Source organism: Plasmopara halstedii (genome assembly GCF_900000015.1).
Source record: "Plasmopara halstedii genome assembly, contig: Scaffold_614, whole genome shotgun sequence".
NCBI lineage: Eukaryota > Oomycota > Peronosporomycetes > Peronosporales > Peronosporaceae > Plasmopara > Plasmopara halstedii.
Window position 1 is genome coordinate 3,298,280 of NW_020187532.1, and position 20,139 is coordinate 3,318,418.

General features: G+C 43.9%; 2 protein-coding genes across 2 annotated transcripts; one reads left to right on the forward strand and one right to left on the reverse strand.

Annotated features, from left to right (window-relative positions):
• Window positions 1-497: 497 nt before the first annotated feature.
• On the forward strand, window positions 498-1,697 carry PHALS_12617 (FOG: Transposon-encoded proteins with TYA, reverse transcriptase, integrase domains in various combinations; the record flags this gene model as incomplete). Its single annotated transcript, XM_024728206.1, has 2 exons — window positions 498-1,227; window positions 1,297-1,697. The coding sequence occupies 2 exons, from the start codon at window positions 498-500 to the stop codon at window positions 1,695-1,697; spliced, it is 1,131 nt and encodes a 376-aa protein (XP_024578706.1).
• A 2,420-nt stretch (window positions 1,698-4,117) lies between these two features.
• PHALS_12618 (tkl protein kinase) lies at window positions 4,118-7,679 on the reverse strand (the record flags this gene model as incomplete). Its single annotated transcript, XM_024728207.1, has 9 exons — window positions 4,118-4,168; window positions 4,228-4,232; window positions 4,313-6,579; window positions 6,643-6,711; window positions 6,785-6,922; window positions 6,985-7,197; window positions 7,266-7,331; window positions 7,390-7,551; window positions 7,618-7,679. The coding sequence occupies 9 exons, from the start codon at window positions 7,677-7,679 to the stop codon at window positions 4,118-4,120; spliced, it is 3,033 nt and encodes a 1,010-aa protein (XP_024578707.1).
• Window positions 7,680-20,139: the final 12,460 nt, after the last annotated feature.

The following is a 20,139-nucleotide window of genomic DNA, read 5'->3' on the forward strand; positions in this document are numbered from 1 at the left end:
TGAAACGTGTGCTGGAGCGCGTACACACCGATGTCATGGCGCCTATGAGGACTTCCATGAAGGGTGGTGCCAAGTACATTTTTAGGTTTGTGGATGATTTTTCAAGATATGTGGCGATTTCTAAAAATCGAGAGCAAGAGTGAAGTGGCTGGCAAGTTCAAGGAGTTTTTGACGCTTTACGCGAACCAATGGGGCGCGCGACTGAGGTATTTACGATCTGACAACGGAACCGGATTCGTAAACAAGACAATTACCGGAATATGTCAACAGAACGGCATTGTACACCAGCGTTCCGTTCCATACAGCCCTCAGCAGAACGAAGTGGCGGAGCGTATGAATCATGAAGAAGGCCCGCAGCATGTTGCATTACAAGAGCGTCTCGACGGCATGGTGGGCAGAAGCGGTAAACACCGCGGTTTATTTAACTCACCGTTCCAGCAATACGGCCCATCCAGGCATCACACCCTACGAGCTGGCTTTTCAAGATGAAGCCTCAAATGGATCACTTGAGCGTGTTTGATTCGCACGGCTACGCTCACATTAACGATGTGAAACGACCCAAACTGGAACCCAAGAGCTTCAAGTCTATGTTTCTCGGCTACGCAGAGAATGTCAAGGGCTATCGCGTGTTTGACTTGAAGAATGCCAAGATCAACGTGAATGGCTCTGCGAAGTTGGATGAGCGTGAGATGGGCGGTATTTGCGACACGCAAGAGGTCAAGCCGGATCGAATCATTCAAGTAATGAAGGATGGTGATGAAGTGAAGGTACAGTATCAAGTGGATCGACAGCCAGTTCTTGACGATCCGATGGAAGTTGTCGAAGAGCCAGTTGCGGATGTCGAATTGGATGATATCGATCACGCGCCAAGCATCGATGTACAGCGGCTAATGCATTCTGAGAGCCCTGTAATAAACAGACTTGAGCTTATGGAGTATCATCAACCGACCCAAGTGCAACACGAAGATCGTTTGGTGTTTCGGCCTGAAGTGGAGCGAACAATAGCAAGACGGGAGCTGGTGCTAAAGATAAGGAACGGCTCAGTTGACGAAGAGTCGGAACGTGGACATGGAAGCCACGAGAAAAGATTCAACGCACAATTGGATCACGATGGGTTTTTCCCAAGAAGCATGATCAAAATGGCGATGTCGTGCGATACAAACACAACTGGCCGCAAAAGGATTCAAGCAAAAGCATGGCGCCGACTTTTTCGAGACTTATTTTCCGGTCGCCAACATGAATTCAATCCGGATAATTCTCGCAGTATGTGCTGAATGCGACTATCAAATGGATCAGCTGGACGTCGATACGGCTTTTTTCAACAGCGTGTTGACGGACAACGTTTTTATGGAAGTTCCGCTAGGTGTCAACAATATCAAGGATTATGTCAACTAAAGAAGGCTATCTACGGACTGAAACATGCAGCAAGTGCTTGGAAAAAGATGATTCATCGTGTCTTCGTGGGGAATGGCTTCAAGAGTTGCGGGGCAGATCAATGTGTTTATGTCAAGAGCACGAATAAAGGGTTTGTCCACGTTGAACTATATCTGGATGACATGATTATCGCAGCAAGAACCAGCGAAGAAATAAATCAAGTCAAGGACGTACTCAAAAATGCTTACAAGATGAAGGAGTTGGGTAAGGCAGAATTTATTTTGGGATGGAAATCGATCACGACAGGTCAGCTGGAACTTTGATGATCAAGCCGACTCGCTACAAGATGCCAAAAGCGTGGATAGCCCATGCGCATCAGTATTGAAGCTGTCATCAAAGCAGTCACCAACAACGGAAGAGAAACGGTCGGCAATGCGATCCAGACCTTATCGCTCTTTGTTTGGATGGTTCCTGTACATAACGACATATACTCGACAGGATATTGCGTACGTGGTAACTCAGCTATCACGATTTTTGGAGAACCCGGAACTACAAAATTGAGGCGCAGCAATTCGAGTGGTAAGGTACTTGAAGACTGCGAGCCAAATTGGGATCGTCGACTGAGAAAGTGGGAGCGTTGCGGTTAAGGCATACTCGGATGCAGATTGGGCAGCAACACCGATGACAGACGTTCGGTTTCGGAAGTTATGGTCATGATTGCGAGCGCACCAGCAGTATTCAAATCGAAATACTAGCGGACAGTTCCACTAAGTTCAGCGGAAGCTGAGTATATGGCTCTTAGTCTTTGCACGCAGGAAGTTCTCCGGACGCGGGCGATGCTAAGAGACATGGGACGCGAGCAAGTTGAGGAACACAGGTTTGGAAAGACAACCAAGGTGCGATCGCGTTAGCCAATAATGTTGGATATCACGCTAGGACGAAGCATATAGACATCAAGTACCACTTTATTTGCGAGAACGTGTAAGGAGGACTGTCGGAGATTGATTATGTTGACACGAAGAGGCAGTTTGCGGATTTGCTGACGAAGGCACTTGGAACCAAGATGCTAAAGTTTCCGCGCGAAGCCTCCGGAAACTAGGTCAAGTCAGCGACAAAGACACGCAGCATTAGCGGTGAGTGGGAGTGTTGAGATTACACCGCTGAATGCATGTTGAACAAGATGACGTCATCATATTTACGAGCACGTCACAGTAAGTAATTACATAATGGTTGGCGTTCATTGGTCTAGATAATATAGAAGCTTCTAAGGGGATCTAGATGGACAGGCATAGAGGTAGCGCAGAGTAGCGAACTCAGGACCTAAATATATTCACTTCGGTTTTTACCTTCTAATCAAACACAGTCCCAACGTGGCTTCAATTTTGCTATTGCTCACTACCAGAGATTGCTCACGACAAGATACAGGTTACCACATACGAAACAGAAGAGCAGTTGCTTTTCTTTCATATCTTTCATCCCGTGTGTCTTTCCGTAACAAAGTTCGACTTGGACGTACATGCGCATGAATTGCTTTCTAAGCCATTTCTGATGTAATTTTTCTTGAATACGATGCCTACATGAAAATCTGGAAATGATGCACCGCTGGAGATCGTCCGAGGTGACGGTGAAGGTGCCAATCAACCATATTATCTGCAGAAGCACTTTGTAGCGAAGCCTTGTAAGCATTCTCAGGTGTCAGTAGAAATATCACAGCCTTCTTGACGATCACAATCGCTGAAATTGAAGAGATTCACCCAACTCGCACTTTGCCTGCTCAATCACCTCACGAGTGATCGTATCATTCTCTAACTCCATCCGCAGTCTCGTTTTTCGATCAAGTGCCACCTTTAAATCTGCATCTAGCATTTGACATTTCATTTCCTCTCGGTTTTTCCTCTTTCATGCCGTTGTCTTGTTTCGTCTCGTTAAAATCTTTGTATTTCGTGCATTGATATCTTACAAGAATACACATTGGAAGCGGCTGCAATCCATTCTTAACACTGGCGAATGAATTACAGAAAGTCACGTCCAAAAGACCCAGATCACCTTCAAGAATCACAAAGTATATAGTTTACCATCAAGATTAACAAAGGTAGTGCGATGTCCTGAATCAGAACGTTGAGATTGAGTGACCCGAGACAGAGCGAGAGCCGACGCTTTCGAAAGTCGAAGTAAAGTGTTTAAAAATTTCATTTGTCTGTTGTATAGCTCAATTGAGACTGGGGGCTAATTTTTCGGATAAGGCATAACTCAGTACGCCAGATGGTTACGCTGTTGTCGTATCGTAAGCTTTATATTAAAATGCTGGAAAAGTTATTGTTAGAGGATGATAACCTTGTTTTATTGATGTAATTTGGATAGATAAAGTGTAATCTAGCATTTGTGTTTCCATTGGTAATTTCATTACATAGGGATGAAATGCCAAGTTTTTCGTTTCGTTGGCCTGTAAAAAGAGGTACTTAATGGAAAATACAGGTTGGAATTCCCGCAGGGACCAGAGACGTCAAACTGGCGACCTTCTACTTCAATACTGTTGTTTTACATAGTTAGAGAGGCAGAATAGGAGTTATTCGGTTTCTTTTTTAGATTTGATAGTTTCTAATCTCTAAGAATACTTAAACATACTATCGAAGTTTTGGAAGCATAAATCAGCTGCCTAATCATCTCCACTGCATTTACTCTCGTCTCATGTCTGTAGGTACAATACTTTACACACTTTACCGCAGCTGATAGCCACTCGCGCTTAATGAACATTAACACCGATCGAATCTTCGAAATTCTTGTCATTTCGAATCTAGATTTGAAAATTCTTGTTATATTTTTCATAACTTAAAAAGACACAATAAAACATACCATGTCTATCAAAATAACACCAAAAAAGAAGTAGTAACATGTTCAAATATCAAGATCTAAAGATCAGCCATCGAAACATCTTTACGAGTTCGTGCACTCGACATATTTGACGACAATTCGGAGCTTGATAAAACACTTAATGCACTAGTATCACTTACGTAACTTGGTCGTGTCCAATTAGGTTGCACTTGACCAGTTGTTGTAAGACGACCTTCTAAAACTCGAACCAATTCTTCTTGAACATCAATAGCATCTGGACGCTCGGTTGGTATTTCATGCCAACACTGTCGAGCAAGCTCTTGTAACTCCATTGGACAATCTGATGAGAATTTTAAAAGTTGAGAATTACCACCAGTACCAGTTGGAGCCCGTAAACTTGCCAAATCTTCCTCTACAGCAATCATTGTGTCAAGTTCCCACAAAAACGTACCAAATGCGTAAACATCATCTCGTTGAGCTGAGATACAAGCACCTCCATTACCTCGAGTTTCGTCAAATTTATCTAATGTTTCATCAGATACGATATTTTGATCATGTGGACTATGATTCTCATCAAACGTGGCACCACTAATCTCACTCACATTGCTCTCTCCACTATTATTCGCATATCTACTACGTCCAAGATTGCTAGTAGTTGGTTTTTTTCCAACTCTTGATGTAATTTTCTGCATCGTCCATCGAGCATTCTCTATTAAAGATTCCCGAAAATCGTCAGCTGTATGATGAAGTTCCCCTTTTTTCGACAATAGATCCGAAGGTAATAAAATGTCCATTGCACTCAACTTTGCTTCTCCTTGTTCATTAACCAAGACTTTATGAGCACATATTCTACCATGTGCATAATTATTCGCATGAAGGTAGACTAAACCCATAGCCACATCCAACGCAATTGATAATTTACAACGCCAATCAGCATTTGGATTCGCATTTACACTTGCGCTTGAATTCGCAAATACTGGATACCAACTAAAGATATTTCCATTCCCGCTACCAATAGTTGTTGCTATGCTTTTGTTTGGATAAAATCCTTTGCCTTCACGACGATGACGTTCAGCTTCAAACATTGAAGCAAGAGAACCGTATTGCATGTACTCAAAAACAACGCCAAGATGCCATGCTGGTGCACCCATAGTTGTATGTTTGCTTCGACTTTCATTGAAATTAGGTTTTGGACCATTGCTAGCATACGAAGCAAGTTGAGCTGCTGCACTACTTCCACGATTGCGACTAGTTGATGTACTACAGCCAGTAGTGATACCAATAAAGTGAACGATGGATGCATGATCAAGTGATGCAGCAAGACGAATTTGCTCCACAAAATGTTGTTCCAAACGTTTCTTTGACCGCATGAGCGCTTGAATTACAACTTTATATCCTTGATATTCCGCCAGAAAGAGAGCTGTATCTACTTTACGTACATTACCGACGCCCACAGAACTTAATGCTAATGCAGCTTTACTACTTTTCTTAGACATTGACATGTGAAGTGCACGTCGCATTTGAATCTCTTCGGGTGGAATCTCAAACACAAGAAGATCATCAAGATTAATCTTGCTCTTGATCTTGCTACGTGCTTGTAAAGAAACTGTACTCGCTCCAAAGAAACTGCTGCTCTTTGGACTTGATTCAAGAAGAGCCACAGGATGATATTTGTCTAATGGACTTTCGTAAACATTCCATACTGTATCCCCACTTGGTGTTTTTGTACTATTGTCTCCATATGAACTATTATTCCCATTTTTTCCATCAACATCGCGATATTCGTATTGATTATTTCCAATAGCTCGTGCAGTGCGTTCACCTGATGTTAAGACGATAAAATTACTTCCACTGCTTCCATAACGACGTTCTTGATTCACTTTCCTTGCTGCAGAATGCGATGGATTGTCATTTGTTTTATTTCTTCGTTTGTAGTAAAGAAATCCACAGATTAAAACAGTTGATAGAATACCAATAGCAAGAAAGAGACCACCAATGATGCTAATCGATTCAGCTGAGAATATCGAAACGTCTGAATTTGTTTCTGATTCATTAGTCGTAGCACTTGAATTTGTACTGTCATGATTTTCAATACTTCCACTTCCAACATCAGAGATTGATGTGATCATACAGTCGTCATCTTCTAATACACAAAAAGAAACACCTTGAATTTCTTCGCTTTTTGCTTTCGAATTGGTACATGAGCTTGAAATGGAGGATGGAGCAACAAAATCAATTAAACTTTGAAACACACTCACATCCGAGCGACAAATTTCAATTGTTGAAAGTGGATTGTCGTTTAAGTAGATTTTTCGAAGCGTCGAAGCAAAGGTGACTCCATAAATTTCTTTAATTCCATTTGACTCAAGATTCCTGCATGAAACTTATGAGAATGACAGTTTGAAATCGAAATGATGACAAGAATTCTGTACGTACAGCTCAACAAGTGTTGTGAGTGCAGAGACAATTGTTGGAAAGACTGTAAGTAAATTGTCACTCAGATCCCTATATTTCAAATCCATAACATTAAAAGAAATGTCAATAAATGTCAATTATTGCAAAAAATATTGGTACGCACAGATGCTGGAGTGCCGTTGGTAAGTTAGAAAAATTTGTAGATGCGCTTGTAAATGAATTCTTGCTTATATTAAGTGTACGCAATGACACTGGGAGCCTCAATTTGTCCAGATTCGTAATGCCGGTATTTGATAATGATCTGTCATCATACAAACTCTGAGCTTGTCGTACACAATAATTTTTCTTGTTTATTTCACGTACAAAGATTGCAATGCAACTAATGATGAAAATGTTTCAGCGCTCACAGAATTAAGAGAATTTCCATGAAGTAGCAGCGTTTGTAATTCTCCTGATTCTGGCCATGGTGTTGATGTTGAAAGCGTCGAAATTGAGTTCGAGCTCAGGTCTAAATAACTTAATCGTCGTGGAAAGTGTGACTTTGTTAAATTTGTAATATAGTTATTGGCCAACTCTCTGTGAAAAAGCAATAATAATATCAGGACAAAACCTTATGAGTGTGTTAGGAACAATTCTACACGTACAAAGCTTCCATGTCATTGTCCAAGTCAACAGGCGCAAATATCTCGAGTTCATTATTGTTGAGTAACCTACAGCATAACCTTGAATTAATCTTTTGATCAAACCACTCAATTCTCATTCACTTACAATTGATAAACGCGTGGATAGCTCTTGACATCTATAACATTCAAATTCGAAAGATTTAAACTTCTTTCAACTACGGAATTCCTCACGACTTGAAAACTGCGTGCGTTGCAATTCTCATCGTAGACAATAGCCGTTGCATCTAATTCGCCTTCTACTAAAGTACTAGCGTTTTCACAAGATGCCGTCGCGACTGGATTCGAGTGTATCATTAGTACAAGAAACACTAACACGAGATTGCGTCTCGTCCAATTTTGTAGCATCCTAGGTCGCCTCACGGACGAGCCATTCATGACCAAGGGAGAGGAGACAAGAGTGCTACTCCGTAGAGACAAGGAATGGAACGCCAATGGCTGAGCTCGGTCTTGAGCCTTTACAACACAACAAAGCAGAAACTGGAGTAGTATAGTGACAAACATGACGTACAGATCATAGCAAGGTCCATCCTTTACAACAATCCTATGAGTAATTTAAATTTGACGAGGGATTAAAATTGAAAGGTCGTAAATTTATTTTTTTATAATGGTGATTAGTTTAAGAAATGTGCCGTTTGACAGGATAATAAGAAAGAGAGAAGGAGCCGGTTCAGAAAGAAAGTCGCCATTTATTCGGTTTGATATTTTGTGGCTATTTTACAAGCGACTGGACGAAAGGCTTCAAAGAAAAGGTGGCAATCCCGACTTTGCAAACTTTGTCGGCGATGCACCACGATGGGCAACCGCTCAAAACGAATCGTTCTAGACCGTGTACGCCTCGTACTTTGTGAATGTAATGCTAGTATTTTAGTATTACATTTTTAATAATAAGTTGCTCAAAATTTATTTAAAGCTGAAGTTTTTCTTTTAAATATGCGTTATGGTCTATTTTTGCGCAACATATGACCTTAATTTCCCGATTGTCTTGAAAGATTACCAGTATGTAATTTGGTCGATATCGGCAACAAGTCGCTGAAAACTTTTTGTGGCTCGACAAACTCTGACGATATCAATTTTGCTTACATTGAAACTATACATTTTCTAAATCTTAAAGGTCATCCTATGTCGGTGAATGACTAAGCCAGTAATGAAACATCGAGTTTTAACTAAGCTATCAATTCAAGCTCTTCGCACATTTTCTACTGTATGATAGACTTAACATTACAGGCAACGTCGTGACTTGGTCTTACAAGTAATACTTCTGGACTTTTACAGTCCATCAATCGATAAGTGAGTATAAGCTTGTAGCTTGTAAGTCAGAGGTACAATGGCGGTAGGAAGTCCTAGCGCTCTAAAATACCCAGTCTTTATCCTAGTAATGACCAAATAGATTCTATTCTATGACTTTCGCGTAACTTTGACTGTAACCTGACGAATATCAGTTGGGATACGAAAGATCTGTAAGAACAAATCCGTCTCCTAACACAAAATTGATTTAGTTATGATTAAGTTGATGTTGTAGCTTTCGACAAAGACTACGACAATTTAAGCGTCGCATCTTATACAGATAAAATCTGTTGACTCAAATAGGAAGAGTAACCAAATGTGGTCCCTAATACTTAGCACTGCTCAAATTATAGCGTGGTATATTTCGAATACAATATAACTAGCTCAAGTTACTAATGAATACACGTACTCATCATTTACCTCATTACCTTACAGACCTCTTCTTTGAACAGCCCATCGCTCGGATATCGTTACTTTACCACGGTACTTAATTAAGGTCCACATACCTGTGTAGCTTCGTTTACACCATGTATGTACCCGGTAAAATCAAACGTTATGTAATAATTAAGTTTTATCATTATTATTCCAATTCGTAACCCATGGAGTAACCAAATGAGGTTGTGGCAGTACAACCCGTTAACGTTCACCTGCGCAGTACCAAGCGTGTACACAGTTGTCGTACTTGGTTGGGTCATGGCTTCGCGCTGCGGTGACTAAATTACCAAGCTTTTATATAGTGCTATTTTTTTATTACTGGACTCCCTATTGTTCTATCACCTTGCCAGTGTGTGAGGAAATAGAACAGAAGTAGATCAACCCTGGACGTTTGTAGAATTGTCGAATAGATTATAACAGTGCTGCTGCCAATTACCGTCCCCATATACACAATGATCGTTCTAAAATACACTGATAAAAAAAAGGATGTAACTTAATCGGCCAAAGAAGATATCTATCAAGATTTATCTGGATAGCTCTGTCTAGACGGATTAATTTGAATCACTGTTCCAGATTACCGACTTGATGTTGACTCCTGCCAAAATTTCCCGCTTCCTCACCACAATGTGATCCTTACGCATTGTTTGCTTCTTCTCGCGTGGTTCCAATTTCATTTTCTCAAACTTGTCTGCTTGGACCTTTAGCAATCAGGATTGCACCTTTTGTAGCCTTTCTACCTTCTCCACTCGCAATTTGACGGCTATCTCCTCGCGCAATATTGCTTTGTCGTCGCGTAGCTAGACCGGTGTTAAGTTGTATGATCAAAGAGCTTCTTTTTTTCACTTACGCTGCTAAACATCGCAATCTGGCTGTGGCACTTAGATCTGAAACGATATTTTATGAGACCCGGAAAACCCTCAATCGATTCAAGCAATTCCATCCAGTTTCGTTCTGGATTCGATGCGACCATAACATCAAGTAACGAATTGTAAAGTCTTGGATCGTATGGCTTATCTCTGTCCTGCATCTCTTGCAGAATCTGAGCCAGTGAAAAAAAAATTTGAAGACTCCAAAGAATCCAATATCTAAATAATCGAAATACTTCTGAGGTGGTGACTTCGTTTTTAGAAAAAAAGCTGTTTAGTCGCTCGCTTCTGGCTATGGCCTCCATCTCCTCCCTAAATGTCTCAAGGGCTTGATAATGTCGTTTTGTTGCAAAACCGCCTGGCAACTCAAAGCCAAGACTCTATTGTCGACATGCAGTGGTTTTATCACGCGGTGTTCGACTGTATGAGAGCGAAATACAAAAGAAAAAAGCCTTTGAAGACCCAATTTAGACTCATTCAATACGAATCGACCATTAAAAAAGAGTCTCGACTTGAAACCAAAACGTTTGAGAGGTCTCTTTGAAGCTTGCTCAATAATTCTTTCGCGTTCGAGCCGTATTTGCTCGAACGCACTAATCGCTTTAGACTTTGAAGGTATGTGCACAATTGCCACCTCCAGCGTCTTCTCTTTGCGATCGTTGAGCAAAAGCTTTTCATCTCGGAATTGGTTGCATCCTATAGTTTGATGAACTAGCTGAACTCTTTTACCTTCAATTTCTTCTTCATTTATCTGGCATTTTTACGAAGCGTATTTGAAACAATCTTCTGATTATGATTTGAAGAAAACCGCCATCTTCAAGCATCTAGAAGAAATGAGGTATTCTGCTCTGGTAAGTTAACAAAACAATAGCAATATGCTTCGATACAGCACAAACTTTGTTGCGCAGTCGACATCTTTTGTGTATATAACTTTTCTTACTACTTAAAAACCATCACTCTTACGAATCATTGTGATTACTCGGATAAAGTAAGCTCTCTTTAAAAGTTACAGAAATGTTTACGAGACGTAAAGGTAACTTAAATTACACCCATAAAGTGTGCATCTATCGATTGTAACTTTTCAAAACAAAAATTACGATAGGGTTACTTTGTTGCCTCCTATTCGAATTATACTCTTGCTTCGTCTGCTACTTCTGCTACCTCTACTACATTAAATACTGATACAGCTGTCGCGTAAGGAAATTGCCAAAATTAGAGTTTCCAACGTCGACTTGATGGTCACTAAATATGACATGATTCAGAATAAAATTTGAGGGATTTAATTGTTTATTTCTACTAGCAAGCAAAATAAGTTTTTATATTTAAAAAAAGAAATACAATCACTATCTGACCAACCATTGCTGAGATCAGTGTCAGGGGTGGCATAGAAAACCAGTCTTTTTGCGCTCTTTGAAGGGACGATGACAGAAAGTCCTAAAAATCAGCCGATCAGCGGCGGAAAGTATAGACGGGTATGTGTGTTCGTATTGTCCAAGGGCGAGGCCCTTGTGGTGCGCGTGGGGTGGCACGTTATCCACTAGACGAAGACTGCGGAAATATAAGTCTCATGCCGTGCTGTATAGGGATGGTTAATAGTCATTTGTCACCATTCCGGTTACCGAGTCAAAAGAAAATGGTAGTTCTTTGTACATAATGCATAGTATTATCACGTATCCGTCTTCCGGCGTAACGAGACGCTTAACAAGCTTCTGTCGATACTTGGACTGGATAAGTCATGTAGTTGGTGGTCCAAGGCCCCTATAATTTATATCGCTAATCACTAGCTACGAAATTGTATTATTTGGACATGTCCGAAAACGTCTTCGCTAAACAAAACATCTGTCGAAGATCAATCGGATCCGACACATCTCTGGACATCAAGGTGGCTTTTTGTTACAAGTCAAGGCAAATATTCTACTTTGAATACGAGATGCTGATACAGCCAATGTGGCCCTTATCCATACAAAGCAACAGAGCGTTGCGCTGACGATCCCAAGCAAAGCGTTTGAGCGCGAGAGTGGGCACTATCACTGATTGCGAGACATACCCGTCACGGTAACCTTCAAGCGACAGGACTGCGAAGACTCGCACCGCCCAACCAAGTTTTCCGCGTGCGGTCATACAATTCCACATCTTTTAAAGAAAAAAGAATTATCGGACACCACCCCTTCCTCAATGTCAGAAGTACTATATACTTGTACAGTCTTTAAAGAGCAGTTCGCTTTTCGATCAGCGGTGAAGCGATCCGATGAACATGTCAAGCGTTCTTCGCCCAAGACAACCCGGCAAGCCGGACTCTTCACGAACGTTTGTGTGTCTTGATAATGAGAACAAGACTGACATTCTACTTTTTCGAGTCGGCGCTGGTAGAATTTCCGAAAGCGACCGAGCAAAACCCAGCACCGGTCGTCGTGGCGTTGCCTCTTGCAAAATGCAAGCAAAACTCATAGCTGTGAGCCACAACGCGGTATACGGAGTCAAGGGCCAATTAAGGTCCCCTCGTCAAGTTTACTTGAAAGCCGCGCCGCCAAATTCTGTAGAAGCGTTGGTGGATCAACGGCTTGTTATTCCACGATAATATGTCTACCGATTCTTGCGATCGACCATCGTCTCATCCACCCGACCATACTCTCCAGGAGAGTCTTATAGCTGAGGTAGAAGGGACTGTAAAAGCGGTTTAGCGCCCATCGTAGGCAGATCAAGACATCCCAGCAGCGTTGCTCAACGCTTGAAGATTGTTTTGAAAGCCTTTCAAACCTTGTTATAGAGCAGAATGCGAATTTCGACGTTTTGACAATTGGTTTCGCTTGATGCTCGGCTTTGAAATTTCGTTTCAAATAATGCTTTAATAATTTCATCATGAACTTGTTCGACTTCGCAAGGACGAGAAGACTCGTGAGATATTTTATATTTTTGTGCTTCGTTGATGAGGCAGACTATGTTCTCAAGGTGATCCGGTGAGTGCTGAGTATTATTTTCTCCTTCACGCGTTAGTATCAGCAAAAAGGTCGATATTCCTTGACGCTGGTACGCCAAAAGGATCTCTACCATGATTATTTGGCTGCTCTTTAAACATTGTGATTGGCCTTGTGTTGCTAGGCATGGACCCTGTCAACGTCTTAGTCCGCGATGAAGTGGAGAAGATTTTGCGGTTTGCTCAATCGCCTAACAAAAAAATTAACTGGCGAATGCATCTGGATGATACGAGTTTAGCCTACCCATATAAATGTGGGATATAGGTGTGTGCGTGTGGGCATGGCTAGGGTATAAGGATCACCATTGCATTTTAGACACCTTGAATGATCCAATGAATCTTGGTATAGGCTTTTTGCTTCACAAGTGGACACAATATTTTCAGGCAGCTTTGTCGCGTTGAAGAGTACAAGATCATTGACCAAGCATACATTCTTGTTTGTCCTTTCGCTCTTCCCTGCTTCTTCTTCTGTAAATCTTGAGTTTTGCAATCTTGTCTCGAACAAACCGCACGACGGCATGTCTCTCCGCAACAGTCATCAAAGTGCTGTTTCTCATGACTTGTTAGAGGTCTCATAGAGACGAATTTGCTTTTGACTCGATGACAGCATTCGGACTCCCATAGCCACAATCTCTTTCCCGCTTAAGGTAGAGACCAAGCCCATTATGGAAACAGGCACTCTAAAATAAATTTCATAGTCCAGTCAAAATGACGGGTGGCCTGTCGAGACATGTATGGACTTGTCCAGCGCAAATATGCAAGAGGTAAAAACTCATTCAACTCTTTGTAAAACGTAGCGTAACGACGCAGTATATCCTCTAGACCCAAATCGAACACTCTGTTCAACCTTCCATTTCAGGGTGTGCCACTGTTGACATGAACAATGAGCCCAATCATCTGTACAGTTTGCGCCAAAACTTCGACGTGAAACGGGTGTCACGATCACATACGATCTCAACAGGAAGACCATGGAGAAGAAAAACAATGTTTTTAAAGACCTCAGATGCTTTCTCGACAGAGATTGTTGTCGGAACAGGCGCAAGGCGAACCATTTCATCCTTGTACTCGTGGATACCATTGCGTTTATGCATGTCATTGAATATGACGTCTATATTCACAGACTTCGAGCTGTCGGCTATCCAGCCAAACATTGAAGTGGGACCTGAGTTGAACCCGATGTTTGTACTTTTGGATCTTGCAAATCTCACATACCTGCGCACCCACTTATACATGTGCGGTCAATAGTAATCCCGAGAAAGACTGCGCAACTTTATCCCAAGTCCGAGATGGCCATCCAAGGGCTGGCATGGTACTTATAGATCAGACGACGATGGAGACTCTCGTCGCTGGAACAACACTTCTTGATGTATCCCTGTGCTTAATAGCATAATTTAAATAATTAATTGTGTACATCAAAACGGTGAACACGCGATCTTGTGCGAGAGGCAAAGAATTTGCAGTGCTTTGTCGGAAGGGCCCTTGAAGTACCTCATCAAGTCTTGACACATACTTGTACCTCTCCATAATTTTCGCGCATTGTAGTTGTAGTCTGCAATCGAATCGTCTTAACATATTTGCATTGTCGCAATGATGACCCGTACATGGTTTCGCTCCTGGAATTTGGATCATGGCGTGGACGTCTTGACAATGCATCGGTTTAGGTGTTCGTCTTGCCTGGTTTGTAGTGTACAACATAGTTGTACTCCGCAAAGACGAAAATTATCAAGCTATTCTCTGCGATAAAAGAGGAGTCTTTACTGCCGTACGCAGCAAGGCACGAACGGTATAGATCGCAAGGCACTCATCTTCTAGCAACTACACACGTAACTATACCAAAACATACTTCATCGCTTAGAGCTCTCGTATTGAATAGTTCCGTTGCGCGGGCCGGAGCTGTCTCGGCTGATACGAAGCTTGCTTTCAGCCTTCATCGTCGTGCTGCATTAACGCACAACCGATGGCATAATCACTTGCATCGCAGATCACATTAAAGAATTATCGTGGTTGTAATGGCAAGGATAGGAGCTTCTCTAAAGCTATTTTTATTTCGGCAAATACCGCCTGGTGATCTTTTGATCATTCCCGCCCAACGTTCTGTCATAAAGAAGTCGTTAGAAACTGCACCAACGCTGCATAATTGCGCGTGTATTTGTGCGAATAGTTGGCCAAGCTCACCCATTGTATCAGCTGTTTCACATTGTTTGGCACAGGCCAGTCATGGTAGCTCTTTGACTTCCTCGGGATCTTCACTAACACCATATTTGTCCATAAAGCAACTGAGAATAGGGATCTCTTGAGCAAATAAAATGCACTTATCAGTTTAGCGTCGAGTTCATTCTCCAGCATAACCGGGAAGGCATGACGAAACCGATCAAGATGAACATTGGCATCAGCCTTCTCAACCATTTCTTATCTGGAATGAATACAGCGTCAAATCACGTCGGTGCAAACACTTTCAATACACGAAGAAGATTCGTGACAACTTTGTTGAAGGTCGCAAAAGCGTTTTTCAAACCTTATGGTATCACTTAGCATTCACAAAGCAAACCAGTGGGGGTACTGCCTGCCATTAGTAACATATCGTGTCTGATAGAAATCATATTTTAGATCGACCACCCCGAAACGGTTACTACCAACCATTCTTTAAAGGTCCTATGCTTGCGTGAGACCGGGGTCTGGGCGGTTATGGTCGCATCGCTTAATTTGTTGAGATGCACCGACCACATGTGGCTTTTAATACACAGAAGGTTGGACTACAGTGCGGAGACTTGCTCACACACGCATAATCAGCCTTCTGTCGCTACGCAAAATACTCGTCGATTGCAATGACTTCTTTTAGTAGCGGCCACTGCCATGTAATACAACACTTCGTACCCAGAAAGTATTTCAATCTCATGATGAATGCCTCTGTCATCTGATTATTGGTCGGCAACCTTGTCTGGAAAGGTCTGCATATTATATGACAACCTCGTACACGGGATTTGTCTTTGGGTTTTCTCTCGGCTGCTCGGCAGACCTTTTCTTCACGTCGAATAAATCCGCAGTATTGATGGCACAGCTGATAGCCTTTTCAATGACCGCAAATATATGCAAAATTTCGCTGACCACCACGCTACATTTCAGCGTCTTCTTGTTCATCAACGGCAAAAAACGTTTTCTGCTAAGGTTGGTGAATTAATTTTTACGTAACGAATAGCCTCGACGTCATCTTCTCCGTTGTATGCGTATCTGAGAGAGTCCGGGGGGACCAGCCAGGCGAGAAATGAAGGTTGCCCATGGTGGAATCGGCTAGATGAGCAAGTGGTCGACCAATTTTTTGAGGTAAGGATACTGGGCAGGTGGGTTTACCAGGGCCGTAACCAGTATCTGCTGAATCTCAATTCAAGAAGTTACGATAGTTTGAGCGACCACGTCGGTAAGTTTTCCGTGTTGCCGAGCTTTCGGTAAACGACTTGGCACGAGGAACCATTTACTCCAAGCGCAACGCTGTTCTCACTAACGAGAGAGGACCAGCCTAATTTTTGAATTCAAGTTGACCTTCACCTGTACAAACCGGATCACGAGGATGAGCAGAGCAGGTTCTATCAAAATCGAAAGGTAGTGAGTCTACATGTTGACGTCAACGCCATGCTTTGTATTTAGCAAAGTAAAGCTTTGAAACTCGTGCCAGGCTGACGTCTGAATCACGGAAGCTGACTTATAAAACCGAAGACATGAGAGGCAGCTTACCTTTTCCACCAAGAGCTCATATTAAGTACGATACCCTACGAGAAATACTACTTTTTCCAGCGTCCATTATCGCATGATCAGCTCCCAGGTAGTATCTAGAGCGCAATGTCGATGACCTTAGTAAGCTCTCTCTAACAAAGAGCTACGGCAGTCCCGCTACACTTGGTAGCACTCGTGGTTAATCTACACCTGAGGCGTTATGACTAATCCTCTGTGAGGATAAAGGAATTTTTCTAATTTGCCCCACGGCTGCATGACAGGCTTAAAAGGTTGATGTCCCTGCTTGGCCCTGAGTGCGTGCAACGCCTTGCTTCGCAAGGACCTGATGCGATATCCGCACGCCTAGAGGCATTTTCAAGTTATGAAAATGCGCTGCTAGAGCACCTACAGCAGAAGACGTCGGCGTCCATGACGCCACCGTTTGCGAGGAATGACGTTTCACGACCCAGGTCGCTCATGGTGAGCGTTGAGACCTTTGAGAGTAAGGATAAAGAGAATCTCCTGGTCTGGGTGAGAGAGGCCAAGGTGGCTCTGGCATCCGCCATGCTCCAGTATAAGCAATAGCGTATGGCTCTAGCTATCTCCCAGCTTGGCGGTCGAGTGCGAGAATGGGCACTAACGTGCGGTACTTCGGTTGAAGCACCGTTTTCCTCCGAAGCGGAGCTGAAGCTGCAGCTGTTACGAACGTTCTCGCCGCCTAACTAGGCATATTGCGTGCAATCGCGTTTCCTTGCCGCCCGACCGGGCAAGAATGAATTGGAGAATTTCGTCCAAGAGGTGCGTACTCTCATTGCCAGGATGGCGGCCGATCCGCTCTTCGAGGCGGTCGAAATGACCGTCTTCATGGAAGGCCACCGCACTGGCGTGGTCAGAACGGATTTCTTCCGTGTGCATCCTTCTTCTTGTGAAGAAGCGGTGAGTGTGGCATTGAATGCTAAATTCAACTTTAAGCCGGAATGACTCGGTTGGAAGGCACACCCTCAGAGCTCGTTGAGCGGATCTGATCCATGTATCTCAATTATGCTGAGAAGGGGGGGGCCGAGCTGCCGGGTAGCGCTCGAACAACCGACGGTGTTTTGTCTGTGGGGACATCCGTCACCTTCGAACTGGTTGTTCCATGTGCATGGCGCGTCGAGGTCTATCAACCGACGCCCTGCTTCCAACCATTCTGGTTCGTCGCGGGCAAACGAAACCACTTGGTAGGCGCGGGACGCCCTACTGAGTTCTGTTGAGGCTCAAATAGGTAGAGGACAGTAGGGTCCAGCTCCGAAAAGCTTCGTGCTCTTGAGCACGAAACGTGTATGCAAGCCAGGCTTGCTGGTCGCGAAAGCAACCGTGAAGGGCTTTGAGGGGCCATGAAAGATCCTTATCTACTCCGGGGCGCTCCACGATAGAAGGAAGTCAGATGTATGCTGAGGCGCTAAAAGTGCGATTGAGTTACATTGTCACTGTTCGCTTAGCGCGGGGAACTTGTGTCAAGGTGTCGAGGAACCTTGTGGACCTCGTTGTCAAGTTCCATGACTTTGATAGCACGGAACGCTGTCTAATCTTAGACTTGGATGCAAGGTATGACCCTGTCATTGGTATGGCATGGTTGGAACACCATAAACCATGGATAGATTGGTCGAAGCCCCTGCGCTACGCGCACGTCTCCTGGTGGAACCTTTGTGAGTCATGAACCCACCTATGCTAGAAAGTGTAAGCGCTATTGGCACGGGCACTGGACCAGGATGGTCAATGTGCTGGATATCGGAGTATCCAAGTTGTCAAACCGGACAGGAGTCCCGGGCATGGCTCACGAACTGAACGTGGGGCGGCACGCTGCCCACTGAGCACTAGTCAAGTTCAAAGCAGTTGCTGCATGCCAAGAGCGGCATGGTCGGCCAAGGTCCAAGGCATCGAGAGCGACGCCTCAGCGATGCACATGTAGTGGCGCGTAACCCACTGGACGCTGCTCATGTATCGAAGCAGTTGCTACTTACGTGGCATGGTCGGGCGAGGTCAGAGGCATCTTGGGCAAGACCCTTCAGATGCGTGTGAAGTGGCACGCTTTTCACTGGACGAAGACTAGCTCTTTGTTGGATGTTGTTTATAACATCACAAGGCTCTGAAGAGGAGGAAGTGGGGACACAGGCGACACTGAGTGCGTATTCCCACTGGTCTCACCGGTACGCATACCTCCGGGGAGAGGCAACGACGACGCCGTATATGATACAGGGCGTCGACGCTGACCCAGGGTATGTCTACCGTAGACGATAGCGCACAGCTATGCACCCTCGTCAACGGTATGATGGGGTAGGAAGTTGGCGACGTCACCCGTGAGGCTATTCCCGCGGTGAGTGCTCTTCTTGAGCTGGTCGAGATGTCCTTCGAAACGTTTGGCGGTGCCTTGAAGGCAGACGATTTAGCCGAGGTGGTCATTATATGAACGAACGAGGAGGTTATTTTATTCATCGTCGCTTCTAAATGCAGCTGTCCTGCAGGACACCAAGAGGGTGCTGAACGCACAAAATGGACTGAAGGATCCCTCGGATCCGTAATATCCTCTGGTACAGAAATTTGAAGACGTCGCCCCAAAGACCCGCCGTCGGTCCGACCTTCAGACCGAGGTGTGCGTCATGAGAATGGCCTGGTTCCCGGAACCAAGTACTGCGTAATACACCAATGTTCCCTCAGTTTGACGTCATTGACACCTTCTTCCGTACGAAGCACGACGCAGGAATGGTGCATGACAGCAAATTTCCCCACATTTTGTGTCCGGAAGCCGAACGGCAATTGGCGTATCGCTTACGCTTACAATAAGCTAAACGCTGCCATCTTTCCGGTACAGACGCCGATTCCTAAAACGTGTGTTGTCCAGGTCAATATGGTTGAATGTACACAGTACAGTGCACTCAATTTGGTCGATGTGCTTTGCGATTAATATTCCGCTTACAGCGGTGAGTACTTCGAGCGGCTTGCTCTGTGAGTAGGTGGTGATGATCCGAGGGCTGTCAGCACCAGCAACATTTAATCGTCTTGTGACGCAGATGTTCAGGCCCCACTGGGCGTATGCACAGACATACTTCGACATTTTCGTCCACAGTCGTGCAGAGCACAAGAGGACACATGAGGAAGACCACAGCGTCCATTTGAGAGCGGTTCTCGAGTGCATGTGCACGAATCCGCTATAGATAAGTGCATCTTTGGCTCCGAAAAATCCCTCCTTTTCAAGGTAGCTCCATCGGGAAGCATGGCCTTCGAGCGGACTCCGCTAAGATGAAGGCCATTGTGGACTGGCCAGCTTTAAAAAACCAAAAGGATATACGCAAGTGCCTTGGTACTTGCACAAGTATAGCGCAAACAATGCGGAAATGGCACGGCCATTGTAGAATCTCCTAAAGAAGGATACAGAATGGTGTTGGGACACCGAGCATCGGGAGACTTTCGACAGGATCAACATCAGCTCTCTTCATGCACCAATACCGGCGTTGCCATACCCCGATCGTTCTTTTAGTGTCGTCTGTGACGCTTCGAACTTTGCCATCGGCTGTGCACTGCTGCAAGC